This window comes from Lissotriton vulgaris, chromosome 7 (genome assembly GCF_964263255.1).
Source record: "Lissotriton vulgaris chromosome 7, aLisVul1.2, whole genome shotgun sequence".
Taxonomy (NCBI): Eukaryota; Metazoa; Chordata; class Amphibia; order Caudata; family Salamandridae; genus Lissotriton; species Lissotriton vulgaris.
The window spans coordinates 406,144,829-406,163,184 of record NC_141695.1 but is presented as its reverse complement, the minus strand read 5'-3'; the positions used below and the strand labels follow the sequence as shown (position 1 = coordinate 406,163,184).

Sequence of the window (18,356 nt, the reverse complement as noted above, 5' to 3'; positions counted from 1 at the left end):
CCATGTTTTTTGCTCTTTCAGTGTGTGCTGCGCACATAGAAGCTGCAAGTCTCCATTATTGATTGTTGATGTGCAAGAAGGTATTCCTTCCTGGACATAAACAATCCTCCCTACAGCGCTGGTATCCTTGCCAAGTAAGGGTGCCTGCACTGGCGCTAGACAGACAGCTTTTTTTTGCACTATGTGGAACCTAGGGGTGCGCTGTATTCTTGTGAATACGACGCATCCCTGCATTTTCAAAATGTCAGAGCACGGTGCTGCCACATTATTGTAAATACGCCTCAGTGTGATGTATAATTCCCAAATATCAGAGGGTTTAAATCGGAGGTTAAAGGTTGCATTAAATTCTGCCACAAGGGTGTCTGTTGTCAGTCCACCTCTCTTCAGTGCTTCGGTAAAGGGAGAGTTCGACCTACATTCCTCCCTAGGATTCGCCTGAGCGCGTCCGCCTTTTCATAAAATGGGCACCATTCATGCATTATGACTCAGTCAGCCTCAGCTTCGGTGCCGCTCATTTCTACTCACGTCACATTAAGCAGCATTGGCAGCGCGAGCCCACACGTGGGCGCTCTACAGCTATTTTATCCAAACGAAAGCATACTTTGTTAATGTGCTTTACTTGATGAACAGAAGATAAACACGGCAGCAAAGCATTTTTAAAATTGTACAATTCATATGCATTAATTGTAAGGAAAGTTAAGAATGACCGAAAATCCTGCTATGAATTAGAGACGAACCATTATTATTAGTAGAATCATCTGACTTCCCTCTTCCTTCAGCGCCACTTCCAGAAATGATTTGAGGCCCGTTCCTGAGTTCCCGACCCAACTCACACAATACTGAACAGACCCATCATGAAAACTTAAACAATGTATATATCTATATATGTCTATATGTGAATGCTTAATTAATTGTATATATCCTCCTATCTCCTCACACGCGGCTTCTCTATTGCACCCTGGCAGTCGTCGTTTATGGGTAATCAGTGCTTTAAATGGGGAAAAAATAAGTGCAGGTACTCATTAAAATGAGCTAGAGTTGTAGTGAGTGGGCGGGGCTGGGCGGAGCTAGGGGCGGGGCTAAGGGCAAGACATAATGATAATTAACAACTTCCATAATAGTTGCAGCACACACCAAAGCACATGATAAATGTGTTTATATAAACAAAGCAGGTTAACTCATTATACAAAACGAAAGAGAAATGCGATAATATGTTAACTTTTCCTTTTTTTGCAATAGTTGCACCTTCTTAATGCCATACTGTTAATTGATGTTTGGCACAATATTATATATTTTTGAGCATGTGAGTAGGATGAAACTGAAAATAACCCCACATCAGACCAAAGCTCTTATGGCAACCAACAAATGAAGCAAATCATCATGACCCTCCCCGAAGATATCTCTTGTCTCTTCCATCGATCGATAGTCATCCTTTCATCCTACCATTTACCTGCTGATGTCCACCATTTACCCTTTACATTCTGTCATTATTCGGTTTTTCATCCATCATTCAGTTTTTCACCATTCTGTCTGTCCACCCTTCATATCCAAACCTATCCATCCATCCTTAAACATATCCATTCATCCTTTCACTCATCCATCTCTTTATCCACCCTCTCACTCATCCATCAATCCTTTTGCTCATCTATCCATCAACCCTTTCACTCCTTTATACCATCCACTCAATACCTCCTTTCACTCATCCATCATCCACCCTTTCATCCATCCTCGCTCACTTCCATTCATCCATCCATCCATCCAATCTTTCACATACACATCCATCCGCCCTTTTATCCAATCATCCACCCTCTTTCACCCATACATCCATTCACTCATCCATCCATTCACTCATCCATTCACTCATCCATCCATCAATACATCCACCCTAGCTCACTCATCCATCCACTCACTCACCCACCAACATTCCATACTACGTTATTCCTGAACCTTTGTCACCACAGACATGTACACACAACGTGCCACCCATTTTCTTTAAAATACCTCCTGAGCATGCCTTGATTCTCTCTCTCTCGCGTTTTCCTTACAAAACCAGTCATACAAATGCAGGCACACTGGGTAATTGAGACATTTTTTTAGGAATGTGGGTTTCTCAGTGCAGAACGCTGTTAGATTAGCGCTCAAAGAGCCTCTTCCATCGCATTGTCTGGGCATTAACCTTCTGATCCAGAAAGTACAGGAAGTGTGAGAATCCGCCGCCCTTGCCTTTGCTAAAATGTATATCTTTAAAGTACTTTTCACTTTCTGAAGTGCTGCGCTTTGAAAAGCAAACGCGCACACTAGCAGGTAAAATGAATCTCCACCCTGCTTTGTCTAGCACAGCGTGACCGTGAGCACCTCACATTATTCAAGTGAGCCCTGCCGATTAGCTCAGTAGGGGCTCAGATGGGAATACAGAAGTGGCGCCTTGGCTGACAGAAACGCCCCCACCTTCTCATTCGCACTCTCAGCCAGTGACCTCCCTTGTCATGAGTACCGGTACTCTCCTCTGGCAGAAGAGAAGTGCCGGTACTCAGAGTGACAAATCTAAGAAGTGCCGGTACTCCGTACCGGTGAGTACCGGCCCATTTAAAGCACTGTGGGTAATACTATATAAATTCGCTAATAAATGCATAGCAATAACTGCAGCCACCACCACTCGAGAATATGATGCATGCCAGTAAAAGATTGGAACAGAGATGGCTGAATTTGAAACAAAACTAGAACCTCTTGGAAGCAATCACTGCGTCATACAATATCTGCACAGTATTGTGAACTTGTGGAAGCCGAGGTCTAACCCTCCAGGGGCTCCAACCCTTCACGGGGGACCCCTATTCAGCCGAAGGCCAATGAGTATCTCTAAGGTATAGGAAACTAGAGTGGCCCTCATCACATTCTGGGTTCGTCATGTGGCCCACACGTTTGACTTCAACTGTCAATCGCGGGCTACAAATAAATCTACTGCGCCCTCCCCATGCTACATTCTGATCGAGTCCTTCTTTAGTTTCTACCGAACAGCTTACAATATGGCTGCTCGATATAGCACGTGTCCCCCAAAAGCATGAGTAATTAACATTAGCGGTGAGTACTGTGACCATTAGTGATGTCGCTTTTATTGGCGATGTCTGCCATAGGAAGCGGAACCTTGTTTTGTGGTACAAATAACTATATTGACCTCACACACGCTATACATGAACACATCACTTTTTTAACCAGGAAACAGGAGTATCTAAGTAAGAAGATGTCAAACCTCTTTGAGGAGGAAGGATGAGGCCGCAAACGCGAAGGACCAGCCGTAGCGATAATGGAAGTACTGCTCGGAGCTACTGGGCCTGTTCATCACCTCATCGTTGATGCTGGAGATGTAGAGCACGAGGCCAACCACCAGAGAGAGACCTGGAAACAGAAGGTAGAGGAACCCCTCAGTTAGGAAAACAACAGGAAGCTGATGGCGATCCACTGCAGGCAATTTAGGCGCATGCATGCTTACTCACGGACAGGATGAGTGGGACACTGCCCAATCACTTGTTTCATGCCCTCCTCATAATATGCTCATAGTCTCTCCCTTCCAAACAGTTAATAGATTATTGGCAAAAAAACATATCACAAAAATGCAAGTGTAAGTTGTGAGAAGTGGGCTTGATATATGGTGTACACTTATGTAAGTGGGCACCTTGCACCAATCCAGACAACCCTTATGGTGATTTTAGTGGTCTTAGACAACCTTAGAAAGCTCTCTAGGTGGTAGCTGTGGAGAGCAGCCTTCAGGCTTAGTCCAGAAGGAGTGTAAAGCAGCTTGTTTCACCAGAACATAATCTTATAGGTATAGACTACGTGAAAAAGAACCACCAAGTGTATTTAAAAAAATATGTATTTATTATAAGACACTCACTAACGAATACAGATATCTCCTAGCTGGAGGTACAAACAATGCACACAATAGTTTGCAATAATAACAGGTAAGTAGTACGGAATATACATGGTCACCAGGGGTAGACCAAACCATACACTAAAATAGTGGTATGCAAACCACAACTCAATTCAAGACTATACCAAAAAGACATAGAAGTGCCGGGGACCCAAGGAACCACCCATGGTAAGTAACCAGGAGCCCCAAGTAGGCCATGTTCAGAGTGGGAACACAACCGCAGGATCAATGCAAGTCAATTGGTAAGTCACGGTCACAATTTTATAGAAGGACCCTTCCCAGTAGACCCTAAAGAAACCACGTGGAAGACAGAAGGTTGGAGAGCCACCACAGCCGTGGATACCTTAGGAACCAGGATGCCTGCACCAGGGAAGCCAGGTGCATAGGTGTGAAGTGATGTCGGAAACCGCCATCAAACTCAATGGAGAACTTCAGAAAGATGCCGCTGCTGGAGAAGGTAATAGTGTCCGGTGGAACCCAAAGGTGGGTTCGAGATGTGAAAAACCTGCAAGCAGAGGGGACAGAGTCTATGCCACTCAGGAGTGACCAGGGGGCACAGAAGACGAATGCCCACTGATGTCGAGTGTTGCAGGGAAGCTGACGGTGGCAGTGAAACTTCAGCTGGGTGGAGTAATATTTAATATGAGCTGTCCTAAGTGGGATGTTGAGAGTTGAGAGGTCGTGTCGGTCAGTAGTACCAACAGGCCTTTGCAATGGCTAACAATGTGGACGTTGAAGAAGGTGCAATGTCGGGCCAGCAAGGTCCAGAAGACTCACCACAAGCAGAGGAATCAGGGCAGGACTAAAGCAATCGGAGGAGCCCAAAGAATTCAAAGAGGACCCTCAAGAGGACCCACAGGCCAGAGGCACAGGAGTCGCGAGAGGACCTCAAGCAGCTCACCAAAGATGCAGGTCCACGGTGCAAGTGATGCAGTGAGAATAAAGATCTTGGTCACTGGAGATGCTTGCGGTTGGGGCTACGTGGAACCTGAAGATCCTGGTGGAAGGAAGCCAACAAGCAAGTCTATGTGGTGCACAGGGGTTCGGTTCCTACGGCTCTGACAAGGGATACTGGCCTCAAACTTGGTGAAAGGACAGGGCCAGCCTTGAAGGATGGGAGGAACCCCCACCTGTGTTGTTGAGCCCTTTGGAATCCGTGGGAGCTCAGGATCAGCAGACCGGTCAGCTTAGTTGCGGTGCCTGCAGATGCAGGGAAGTGACTCCCTCATTTCAAGGGAGATTTCTTCAGATGTCTTTGATTCCCACAGGCCTTGGAAGGTTCCTAAATGGTGCACAGGCATGGACGCTGCAGCAGATGATCTGGGCGATGAAATCAGGAACAGCAGGAGTCTTCCCGGTTGCAGCCTTGATGCCCAGAGCAAAGTCCAGTGAAGTTCGGAGTGCCCAGATGGTCAAAGAAGAAGTGGTGTCTGAAAGTAACCTTGTCTCATGATGAATCTAGGGACCCAACCACAGGTAAGCCCTTAAATACCCTAAGGAAAGGGTTGGGACGATCCAGGGGTCCCTCCCTAAAGAGGGGTTGGACAAGGGGGAGGATACTTGCTTGTCCTTTGTCCTATTTCACACCTGAACTGGTTTGAACTTCACTATGCATGGACTGCACCAAGTGTGCCCTGCACACAGAATATGTGGTGCTGCCAAGCGCCCCCACCCTGCCACAATACACTAAACTCTGTCTGGGAGGTGGTCACATCTCCCTGTGACAGGATACCTATTATTCTGCCTTCCTCTGTTCGAGATTGGCTCAGCAGCAGGAGGGCAGAAACCTGTCTCTTGCTGGCAGCAACCCTAGCTTGCTGTCCAGGTTTGAAAGGCTGGTAATGGGAGCACTGAGGGCCTCCCAAAGAAGCTTCACGGGGCATGGAATCATACCTCCCACACCATTTACAGTGTGGGGGTATGACTCCAACATGATTAATACCAAATATGATAGGTTTTGTTACGGACAGTTTCGAGATGGTCATCGCATAATGAAACGGTGCCCCTCTATATGTCATATGGCTGTCTCACATACAACCAGGGAGAATGTATTCCCTAGGTTGTAGGGTTGTCCTGCTCCTGTAGGGGCACCCTCACAGTTAGAACTGAGCACCCTGCCTTCAGGATTGAAAGGCCTAATTTAGGGGTGAAATAGATTTTAAGTGCAGTGACCCTATATATAGGGAAACCTATATATTTCATAAGTGGTGCTAGCACCAGCTTACACAGGCTGCAATTACAGGCCTGTAGTTACAAATTGAGTGGTCTTCCATGGGTGGCATAATGCATGCTTCAGCCCATGTGGGACCCCTGGTGTACCTATGACCTGGGTTACTCAGTAAAATATAGTAAGGACTGATAAGTTTATACCAGTGTCCAATGTGGGATGTACATATGTACTTACCATACCAATTTAGGAGAGAACGCACAGTGACTTGGGATCATGATTAGCAGGATCACAGTCAGACTAGACAGAAACAGCATTACATCAATCAAAAAGTGGGGGTAACCATAAAATCAGATCCTACTTTCCTACATAAGTGTTTTGGTTGTATTGAGTATCTGTGTCTCATCCTTAGACTAAAGACAAATGGACTGCTTCACAAGTGTTTTCTAGGGCTAAAGAGTAAGGCTGGTGCTTGGTTCATAATTACACATATTAGCAAAATCTATGTTCATAAATGTGTTCCATGTTCCCATAATGTACACCAGCTCTGCTCACATTACATATCCATTACTTTCTATATCATAATATTATTTACAAAAACCTAATCTAAATATCGTCAGCCCTAATATCGTGTATAAAAACATTACTCCACTCAGTGTATACTTTTATATTATATTTTAGTAAATGCATTTTAGGGCATAATACTTCTGTCATGCAATATCTTTGAAAATGTTATTTTGATGCCATACCTTTATAAATGGGTGAGGAAAAGAATGAAGGCGAATGTCAGGAAAGCAACAACGCCATACATGCAGTTTACATTTCCTGCAAACCCTACGTAAGGTCTCTGTTGGCACAGAAACGTCCTCTGCATGGTAAAACATGTACCCTTGCCCTGAGCCCCCAACTGTACAGTTGTCTGTATCCCTAATCCTGTTTTTAGTAGTAGGCGAACACGGGCCTTGCGTGTCTGCCATGACTTGGGCCTGTCTCATGGATTGCAGTCTTGTGGGACCCGGAGTGGCAGCCAATGTGCTACCCTCTTAGTAATCAGGAGTTAAGCAGCAGAAGTGCGGTGGTGGCAGCATACCGTGTTGTCATCAGTAGTAGTGAACACAACCTTTTATCCATGTGTCACCAGATCGAGGTCTACAGGCTCACTCACATTTCAAAAAGTTCTGCTGTTGTGTGCTTAACTCATCTTTGGCCTACATCAGGTAGATGTGGAGTGCTGCACAACATAAGAGTAGTGCCTTTGTGCTAGTTTTATGTGTGCCTGAACAGGTACAGTACGAGGAAGGAGCAGAACTGTGCAGTACTTGTGGCTATGACATGTACTGGTTGTATGTATACCTGAGAGGAATACATTACATGAGAGATGTAGTGCTGGGCATTGCTTGCACAGCGACCGCATGTGCTGGGTGTATGTGTGCTTGCATGCAGTACAACACATGAAGGATGAAGAGTTGTGTAGCACACACAGTGAGTGTGTGGATTGGCAGTGCATGTGTTTCGAACTAACACACCTTGGTTAAACGTAGGAAAGTTTCATTGCTGAACAGTGCATGCAGCCTGAGTGTGTGTGCTAGACTCAGGGTAACATCTATGGGTATATGGGTAAATGAAGAAGGGTATTAGTGCTAAACAGAAAGTAAGCAATGAACATATGTTGAGTGAGTGTGCCTGCAATTATACATTGTATGAGGACCTTGGGTTCCATTTTGGAAAAAGCCAGGAATGCCTGGTGAAGACATCAGGAGGAGAGGAATCTCCACAGATAGACTTGTAGATTGCTGCATTCCTGAGACCTAGGTGGGGTCACACTGGAGGGAAGAGTTTCCTTTTACATTTCAAAAACTTCTCTTTGTTTCAGTGATAGATCAAAAGTAAGGGGCCCAGGCACATCTCAGAACGGAGTTGGGCTGATAAGAGAATCATAACAGAGAATGGCTGGGGGTCTGTGATTAACTCGTTGATGCACTGTGGCTGGCTTCCAGGTGTAAACTCTGGTCACTCCTGTAAATTATGTAGTGGATAATCAGCTGCGGAGTCCTTCCTGCTGTGATGGACCATTTTAATGAAGGAAGATGAAAAGGAGAAGTGTCCACTGCAAAAGAAGCAAAACCTCAACATTTAACTTCACAGACCCAGACCCTAAATTACATTTGATGTCTGAAAAAAGACTTAAAGAAGGGTGGTTTAGTCCCCAAAAATGTGTCACCTGCCAAACAACCAGACAGGCTGCGTGAGAAGAGGAAGCTCTGCAAGACTTCTGCCAGTGGCCAGAGTTGGGGGCAAAGGTCTGCTAGTCACCCTGCTGGGTGAGGGGACATCACCCAGGACACCAAGGTCACCTGCCCTGGAGCATGGATCTCCATTGCCTATCGGTTTGCCAAGACCAGTGTGCCCTGTGAGGGAGAGGAGAGCGTTGGAGGGAGTGAGGTCCAGTGGGGAGTCCTGCATGAGGATTTCCTGTGTTTAGTTGTAAGGCTGTGCACCAATTGGGCCATTGCCCTTGTGCAGTATCAGCTCTGTGACCCTCATATGCCAGGAGAGGGCAGCCGTATTCTGAGACATATCAAAGGCTCTGGGAGGGAAGCACCAAGCTGCACTGCTGCATTGCGGTCACCACGGATGCCAGAGAGGGTCACCAGTAAATTGAGGTTTGATCAAGTACAGAGGACCTGTGACGGCCGAGATTGGTGACCTCATATGCCAGGACGGGTCACCGTAGTTTGGGGGGCTTGCATAAGGAGAATGTGCCCGGATCGTGAGTACCGTAGTAACCCCGTATGCCAGGAGGGGCTGCCAGTACTACTTGGCCTACAATTCAGCCCGTCTCCCAAGGCCAAAGGAGAACTACTTTGACTAGGGGGTCAAGCTTGCATGCTGTGATCTTCACCTGGTGAAGTCTCTGATGTTTGCTGAAATCCCATCAAGGATGTCATCCTCATTGGCACTCCAAACATGAACCAGAGGATGACACCAGTGTTCTCCCCGCCGTCCTCCTTCCTGCTAGTGGGGAAGAGCAACTTACCTCATGTGTATGTCAAGCGGCAGAAGCTCTGGTCACGGGAAACCGTAAGCCAGCACTGCATGACAAGAAGAGCCTACGCCGCTGGGTGCCACCATGTCAATCTTAAACAGCCCAACTGCACTGTATGGGATCTGGACTTGGGAGCACCTGAGGAGAGGGCACTCACTGCACTGCTGAACACTGCCATCCTACTGGAAGGGTAATACTGAAACCGGGTCTTTGGGACCCCAGGGGAGTTGCTACTATTAGTGATGTAGCGTCAAAGACCCTTTAGACTAAGTTACTAAAGTATGGCCTGATAGTTTGCATTCCCTGATGTGGCCACCAGTGGATAGGAATTATCACACTACATGAAGGACAGTGGGACAGGGATTCGTCTGACGACTACAGGAGCTTCGACTTCAAGGAGGATTGTGCTATTGCATTTGATTGTTGCATTTCTTTACATGTGTAGAATTTGAAATGAAAATCTACTTTTTATAATAAAAGCAAGTATTTGGGTGGAAATGTATGTTTTTGTTCATCCTATTTGCATTTTGACTTATGTGTCGTATTCACTGACCTTTGTCTACATCCCCCCAAGGGAACCTTGTCTGCTAGACCACAGCTACCACTGAGAGTCAAGTGCTGAAGGGGTTCTTGGCCCGGTAGAGTGGGATCCATAGTAGGATGGGCCCTGAGACAACATGAGTAGAAGGTTGCAACGACTACAGTGGAGCCTAGTAGCCCCTGCATACCCCATGGCCATCTGAAAGGGGTTTTGACAGTCTTATTCACACAATTCTTCCATGTGGAACCTGAATCACACATGCAAACGCAACCATTTATAGCTTTTGCAGTTAATAAATGGATTTACTCAACAGAAGTTTCCAAATCCAGTAGGCGGGGGGGGGGGTTTAGTTTATTGAAAAAATGCCTCAGAGGGATGAAGGCCCAAAATTGTATGCAGTTCACAAACTCCTTTTGACCGCTTCCCTCCATAAAAAGAGCAAGAAATTACTCCTTACAAACAGAGGAAAAAAATCCCTTTTCATGGTGAAGCACAAAAAGGTACCTCACATGAATGGTTTGGGATATATGATGTGCATGTTGTTAGTGTGGAGAAAAAAATATGGTTAGCAAGAACATATGGTGCTTGTTCTACAGAAACAGCTGCCAAGTCACCCGGATATGTGAATCTCACGCTTTTAAGCACATAATAAATATAATGTAGAAAGCGCTGGTTCACCCACAAGTAAGGCAATAAGTATGGGTAACATCACTAGTGGTACCAAATTATAAGGAAAGGGTTGAAAAATTGCCTTTTTTATATTAATGAATGAAGAACAATCCAGCGCCATAATAATTTATTAGGAGTGCCAAACATACTTGCACCATTGCTGATGCATACCATATGCAAGATTTGCACGTAAAGACATTTAAGTTATAAGAAAAGTTGCTTTGTATATGTTATTATATTGGGTCTCCCTTAAAACGCATTTATCCCAGACAGTCTAATCTCTTCAGTGCACCTCTCAGTCCTAATTTGAGCACATAGGGCAACACAAGCACGGAGATACCCCTTCGGGGGTCGAGTCCGGCGCTATATAAGCAAATAAATAAATAAATAAATAAAATAATTTGGGTCGCCGGTGTGTCACTTTTTTAGACACACCAGTGGCGCAGTGTGCCTGCCCATATTTAAAAGGCCACGTAAAGTCACCCTGCGTGAATTTTCATGGTCTTGTAAGTAAATATGGGCCCGTTTCACGCATTATTCTGCACGATAGGGGCGTTCCATGTGTGTCGCTATGAGTGTTCCCATGCAACATTCATGATATCTAAAACACTCCCAGATTTACAATGTGTTGTAAACCTCCCAATGTGCCAGAATCAGTGGTGCAAAGAGGAGAAAAACTTTTATTTCTCCTCGTTTTTTGCTCCTTCTATGTGTGCTGCATTCTGCAAGGGTGTCTGCGTTGGTGCACGTCTACTGTTTGTGTGCAAAGTAGAAGGACAGGAATGCACTGTTATCTTGTAAATATGACGCATTCCTGCCCTTTTATTTTGATGCAGCACAGCAAGAAGGCTCGCTGCACTGCCGTGCATCAAAATATAGTAAGTGAGGCCCATTGTGTCCTAGATTTCATGAATTAGTTCCCTTATCTAAACTAGTAGTCTACAAAGCCTGTTAAGATTCTGTTAAACATTTAAAGTACAACCTCAAGAAACACAAACACTTTAGTGAAAATCTAGGACTTCCTAGCTGTCCCATTCTTCCCAGAAGTTTTGCACCCATGACATTAAAGTAGAAAATGGTACTTGTCTAGGACTTCAGAGGCTGCATTGCATAAACCCAAATGTTTGTGCAAACCATGTAAGCATGTCACAGGGACTCATTATTTGGATGCAGGCTAAATTGGTGCACAAAGTGTGCCTGTGCTGAGAAACAGCAACACGTTTTGTGCACTAAAAACTTATTTACAGTATTCTTTTTCAGTAAAGTCTGACACTTTTAGTGTGCACATCTACATTCAAATTGTAATTTATTCTGAAGTGAATCGATTCACCTCACAACAAGACATCTATACTGGGATGGCATTTGATTCCATTGAAAATAGAGAGGAATGCACGTAGGACTGCCCAATTGCTGGTAAACTAATATATTACAATTATTCTGCTATGATTCTGGTCTACGATGAGCAAGAGGTCCTGGCATTTTAGTTCACATTCTGAAAACGATTTCAGACTTAGTACTAGAAATGTTACAGACATGGGGGTGAATTCACAAAGCATTTACAATTATGGGGTAGCTCACAAAGGCAATACCCTAAAGTGTGCCACAGGTGTACTACTGTATGCAGTCCATAATGCCCTTCTGAATAGACCCAATGGTGAACTAGATAATGAACATGTGTTTCAAACACCTCTACATATTCTGAAAATACATAACCTTTCTATTTACCAAGACACTAATAACATGTTATTTGCTAACCGAAATATATGCTATAAACAGATGCTACAAAAGATTCTCCTAAAATGGATGAAACATCAGAATCAAGTATTTTTCCACTTGACTTCACCTTTTTTGTTTTGAGTTTCTTGATCAACAACATGTTCCAATGACTTGCTCAATGGAAAGATCGTGGGGCAGATTTATGTTGTGTATGCGCCACGTTTGCGTCACGCAACTGTGGCGTAAACGTGGCGCATCCCTACGACCGATTTACAACGTGACGCATCTAGGCAGATGCGTCACGTTGTAAATCCCTGCGCCGCTTGTGGGCGTTCCGGCGCAGGGTGGGCGTGCCGGGGCAGGTGCGCCTCGCAAAAGTGGCTGAGTGAAATCTATAAGATTTCACTCAGTCACTTTTAGGCCAATGCTGCGTCAAAACCCTGCGCCTGCTTGAAGCAGGCGTAAGGCTTGATGCAGCATTGGTCAGATAGGGCACCCCCGAGCCTTGCTGGAGCTGCGTCGCGCTTGCGACACAACTCCAGCAATGCGTCACTTTTACGGCACAGATGCGTGACGCATCTGTGCCGTTTTTGCCCCATGGTGCGCCGCATCATAAATGCGGCGCACCATGGGTGGCGTAGCTGTGGCGCACTGTGGCGCATGTTAACTGGCGCATCCCTCGGGATGCGCCAGTTAATATAAATCTGCCCCCATGTCTGTTGTGAGTGTGCATAAGTGCATGATAGTCAGATGTCCCAGATCCATAGCTGTAAGTAGGGAAGGGCATGGCCCATGGTTGTATCAGTGGAGCTTGTATTGCAGATGTGGATAACATTCAAAAATGCATAACTTTGTTTGTGTTAATCAATATCTGCAGTGCTTTTCATCTCATTCACTTAACTTCTAAATGAGCACCAACTTCAAGTAGATGTGAGTGGTGTAATAAGAGTGCAGAAGCCCCTGCATTCGTGTCATCAGAGGGTTTAGAGAAGGGATTTATCTTAAAAGAATATCGTATCTATGTTAAAATAAAGTAGAAAAAACAGTATTGCCTGGTTAGTATTTGCCCTTTGGGCAGTCTGCAGGAATATGCAAGTAGGTGAATATGAAGAGACCGACAAAAATGACAGTTTTTTTGTGGGTTATACATGATAGTATTCAAATCACAAAAAAGTAGAACTACTGCACAAATCTATGGTGCACTCCTATGCATGTAAGGACTCCCTTATTCTCCATTAATATACGCAATAATATGTAGCTGTTCATAGTAGCTAAGTGTATGCAGAAAGGTATATTTTCACCTTCTATTATGTCTCAACCCACCACACTAGTTACGTTATGTTACCTCATTCTTCATTATTTTAATTTATGCTACATCTCAATGACATGTGCTTTGCTATGACATATGGGGTCATATACGGTTAGATCTTGTGTAAGATATCAAAATGCTTGTTTATTTTCAGGCAATAGACTCGGGGAGTAATTGTCTTTGGTGCAACAGGTGGGGAAAGGGGCTCATTGTCCCAACTTGTACCCAACTAAACCAGACCTTCTCTTGTCTTCCCAGTCCGACCTTGAAATAACTTCCAAATGCGTTTTAGAGCCGCACTTGCTCCTTCCTCAGTGGAATCGGTCTGAACAGCATACTGGCTCTTTGCTTCACAAGCTCCATTAACTGCATGCGCTCCGGCTCCCATTTCGCCCTGAAAGCGCTTGCAGGTGAGTAAATCGCTCGGCACGCTGGTGCTTGTAGTTCCAATAACAGAAGCACAATGTTACCATAGTAGGTTCCAGTAAACTGCACACAATAGGACCATGAGTATAGCCCGAGTGGGCTGCAGGGCTGGGATGACTTGTGAGGGATTTTGATGTATTCCAGAAGTTTGACTTTTGTACCTTTCCACAAAAGGAAAAGGTCATCGATGAACCTTAAACACAATACTACGTGAGTCGTGTATGGGTCGTTTTCTGCTCTCCAAGCCACGCATCTCTCCCACCATCCCATGGTGAGATTCGCATAGCTTGCAGAGAAGGAAACTCCCATGGCCGTCCCACGTTTCTGCGAGTACATTTTATTATTGAAATTGAACACGTTGTTGGTTTGGCATGGTTCAATCATGCTCATAATCATTCTGGTGTGTTGGATCTCTCCAATAGGTCTTTGTTTCAGAAAGTAAGAGATTGCATTCAAGCCTATGTCATGGTCTATAGACGTGTACAGGGAGACAACGTCAATTGTCACTAGTAGGTAATCTGGTTGCCAAGCAGTGTCAATTAGAATTCTCAAAAAATCACCTGGGTTCTTTATAAATGAACTGAAAGTTGGAACTATGGGGGCCAGAAAAAAATCCACGTATGATGCTATATTTTCAAATAAAGATCCACAACTTGATATTATCGGACGTGCTGGTGGTTTCTGTAATGTTTTGTGCACTTTTGGCAGAAAATATGTAGTTGGAGTTATTGGATGGGTAACTGTTAAAAAGTTCTTCTCATCTTGATTTAATAGTCCTTTTTCATGTCATTCCGCAATTTGTTTGTGTACTTTATTTGTCATTTCTACGATTGGATTTTCTGAGATCATTGTGTAGTTGGCCTCATCGCTTAATTGTCGATTTGCCTCTTCAATGTAGTCTTGCTTATCCTGAATCACAATATTTCCGCCCTTATCGGTTGGTTTGATTTCAATAGTGTTGTTTTCTTTTAAATATTGTAGTGCTTGTCGTTCATCCCACGAAAGGTTTTCCTTTCTTTTGGTATTTATATTTTTCATGGTGTCCAATTCTGCAACTACTAATTCTTGGAATACGTCTATGCGATTACCGGGATAAAGAACAGGAGAGAACTTGGATTTTTTCTTGAATTTTGTTCTTGGATGGATGTATGATTCTATTCCCATTTCTGTTAGGAGTTGCGTGTCCGTTGTGTCAGTCTCCTCTACTTGGTGTGCTAGTTCAAATGCAATTCTCATACTTGGTATTTCAGAAATGGCCAGTGTTTCTGGTTGCTCATTTGGATTTATAGATTATGTCGTTGATATACCCATTGGTATCTTAGTAAAGAATTTTTTGAGCTTTAATTTCCGTATATATTTATACATATCAATTTTTGTTTCCACACTGTCTTGATGTTTTTGCGGGCAAAATGTCAGCCCTTTATTTAACAGTCTTTTTTCTGTTTCTGAAAGATTATAACTGGATAGATTTATGATCAAGTTAGGTTCAATATCTGTTTTGTTATCAAGATTTACTTTCTTGTCACTGTCCTGTTGCGCAGTGGATATCTTTGTTTTTCTTCCTCTTCTGGTTTTGCGCTTTGAGTTTTGTTTACGAATTGACCCCTTCCACGGCCACGGCCCCTGATATTTCCTCTGCCTCGTCCTCTTTTTGGCATTTTCGGATTCTGTTGATCTAGATAAAGCATTTGCATCTCGTCTAAAAAAAGAGTATTTCATGGTTATTATTGGAATTGCAGCTCTTTGTTCTCCCTCACTTATATTGGATTCCGTTTCACTTGGTATTGTGATAGGGGATGCTTGTGCGTTTGTTTGTTTGGTGCTTACTTGTTTCTTCAAAATGTCGAATCTTTTCGCAAAGGTAAATATGGTTCCGTTTCGTAGTCAGTTTCGTCTCTTCTGAATTTGCGCTGTTTTCTTTCCTCCATTTCACTCTCATGTTTGTCAAGATTTTTTTCCATAATTGTACGTAATTTGTTGATTTCAGCCTCTTCCTCTCCAGTTGCTGTGATCAACTGTTCTATTTCCTTAATTTTTGTGTGAAGTTCTTCCACATTTTTCTTTGAACATAATCCGGTTAAATGTGGATTACAGGCACTTAGCCTTACTATGGCGAGTAATCCACTTGCCATAAACAGCCAGAGGCCTGTGCAAATTATGCAAATAGACCCCAGCCCTAGCTATTATACCACTCAGGTATTTATTCTTAACAATGATCGGTGGAAGGAAAAGCGTAAAACTGACAGGTAGCGCCATAGATAATTGGTAAAGCAAACTATAAACTATAGAGCCCACAATGCCTCATAATGGCAACAGTGGAGTCTCGGTATAAATAACTAGAAATCAATGAAGGACTTGTAATGCTACCTTGAACAGGAACTGCAAAGTTCGAAACGCGTAGGAGTTAGAGATGGAAATGGGTCAATAAACCTGCTTTTGAAATCGTTCAGGAGGAGTGCGGCGTGATTCATTGTTTTTGCTTAAACATAAGGGTGCAGGACTGTCCTTATCCTGCCGACAGCACCAGCTTACTGTTGCTCCCCCCCTCCGAGGACATTTGCGTATCTATACACATATATATAGATATATATATATGCCTGTTACAATCTAAATGCTAAAACTTTATTGGGTCAGTTCATTAATCTGATCGATATTATGCCACAAGCTCACTCTATCTTATGCTTTATACACATTGATTGCTCTGCACAATGTGTTGTTTATTTGCACACATTTTATATTCCAAACTGTTATGCTTGTGTACTGCTTTGTATCTTCCATTTTGCACTTTAATGGACTTGAGTGTCTCAATAAAGTATTTCAAACTATAAACTGAAAGCATACTTGTTTTGAACTTATCTGCAAGACTGTACGCATCTCTATGAGCATCTCAGTATTGGATCTACTTGAACACTACCTTTTCCGCACACACATTGTGTCCCCTCACTTAATCGTGTTTCTGGTTCCTGGTAAATGATCCAGTGCTCACACGCCAAGTCTGCCCAACTAAATATTAAAAAGAAGTAATACAAATACTTTTTACTCTTGCCAGGCGACTGAGTTAATCCCATTGTCTGGGATAAAACCACTTGATTTCACCTTTCAGGCCACCAAAACCCCATCCATCTGTTTTGGGCTGATGAGAATGCTCCGGAAGGTTCTCCCCTTGCTCCCATTCCAGGTGAGGAGAGTCATGGTCCAGGCCCTGATACTCTCACACCTTGACTATGGTAATACTCTCTATCTGGGAGCCCCGGTGGCAGTGATCAACAAACTCCAGGTCACCCAAAACTGTGCGGCCCAGCTGCTTTTCAAATTCCTCGCTGGCAGTCGGCCAAAAATGCCTTCAAAAAGTTACATTGGCTCCCTGTGGCAGCAAGGGTACAATTTAAGGCGATGTGTCTTGTTCAAAAAGCAATTTGCAGAATTGGTCCAGCCATAATACATCCTTTAGCTACCCCTTACCTTCCCCTCAGAGCTTTGCGCTCAAGGTCACTGCAATTAGCCATCACGACCAAGATAAACAGGGCTCGGTGGGGCGGCCGCTCATTCTAGCACAATGCTGCGAGAATATGGAATTCTCTTTTGCTTACCCTCAGAGAAAATAATAACCGGATGGCATTTAGGAAGCTTCTAAAGACACACTTGTTCAGCAACGCCGTTTAATCTTCCTAGCTGCTGCCTTGGATTTCAGTTAAAAGCGCTGTGAGGTCTGTGCGTTTTATAAATGTAATTTTTCATTTCATTTCATTGTATTTATTGGTTACAGTGAATAACATTTATGATGCGGTGTTTGATAGCCCAGTCCACTCAAGCAATCACTACTGGGATCTGTGTTTGACCCTATTGGATGAATGTCTGACATAATATCGACAGACAGAATATCGAAATACAAAAATATCGGCACAAAAATATCGACATCAAAAATATCGGAGTCATATCTTCATAAAGGTAAGTACAAAAATATCGAAAAAATAATATCGTAGTACAAAAATATCGAAATTAAAAATATCGTTTTTTTAAATGTATTAATAATAATGTAAAAATTATTTTAAAATACATTTAATTTTACAAATATTAAATAAAAATATTAAAACAAAATTAAAACTAATACATATACATTTAAAATAAATAAAACACTTAATAATTTAATGTAATTTTCCTTTTTTTTAATTTCATTTTATTGATTTAATGTAAAAAAATATATTTTTACCCTGTACGCCTGTACCCCAAAAACCCAAAACTGACCTTGAACCCTAAAAATATCCCTGTACCCCAAAAACCCAAAACTGACCCTAAACCCTAAAAATATCCCTGTACCCCAAAAACCCAAAACTGACCCTGAACCCTAAAAATACCCCTTTACTCAAAAACTGAAAACTGACCCTGAACCCTAAAAATACCCCTTTACCCAAAAACTGAAAACTGACCCTGAACCCTAAAAATACCCCTTTACCCAAAAACTGAAAACTGACCCTGCACCCTAAAAATACCCCTTTACCCAAGAACTGAAAACTCACCCTGAACCCTAAAAATACCCCTTTACCCAAAAACTGAAAA

The 18,356-nt window shown here is 43.3% G+C and overlaps 1 protein-coding gene across 1 annotated transcript in view; it reads right to left on the bottom strand.

Moving 5' to 3' along the window:
* CACNG7 (calcium voltage-gated channel auxiliary subunit gamma 7) overlaps positions 1 to 18,356 on the bottom strand; it is a 200,068-nt gene that overhangs the window by 27,827 nt on the left and 153,885 nt on the right. Inside the window, exon 5 of the mRNA XM_086930366.1 lies at positions 3,248 to 3,393. Within this exon, the coding sequence (XP_086786492.1) occupies positions 3,248 to 3,393 (146 nt within the window). The remainder of the gene's footprint in view (positions 1 to 3,247; positions 3,394 to 18,356) is intronic.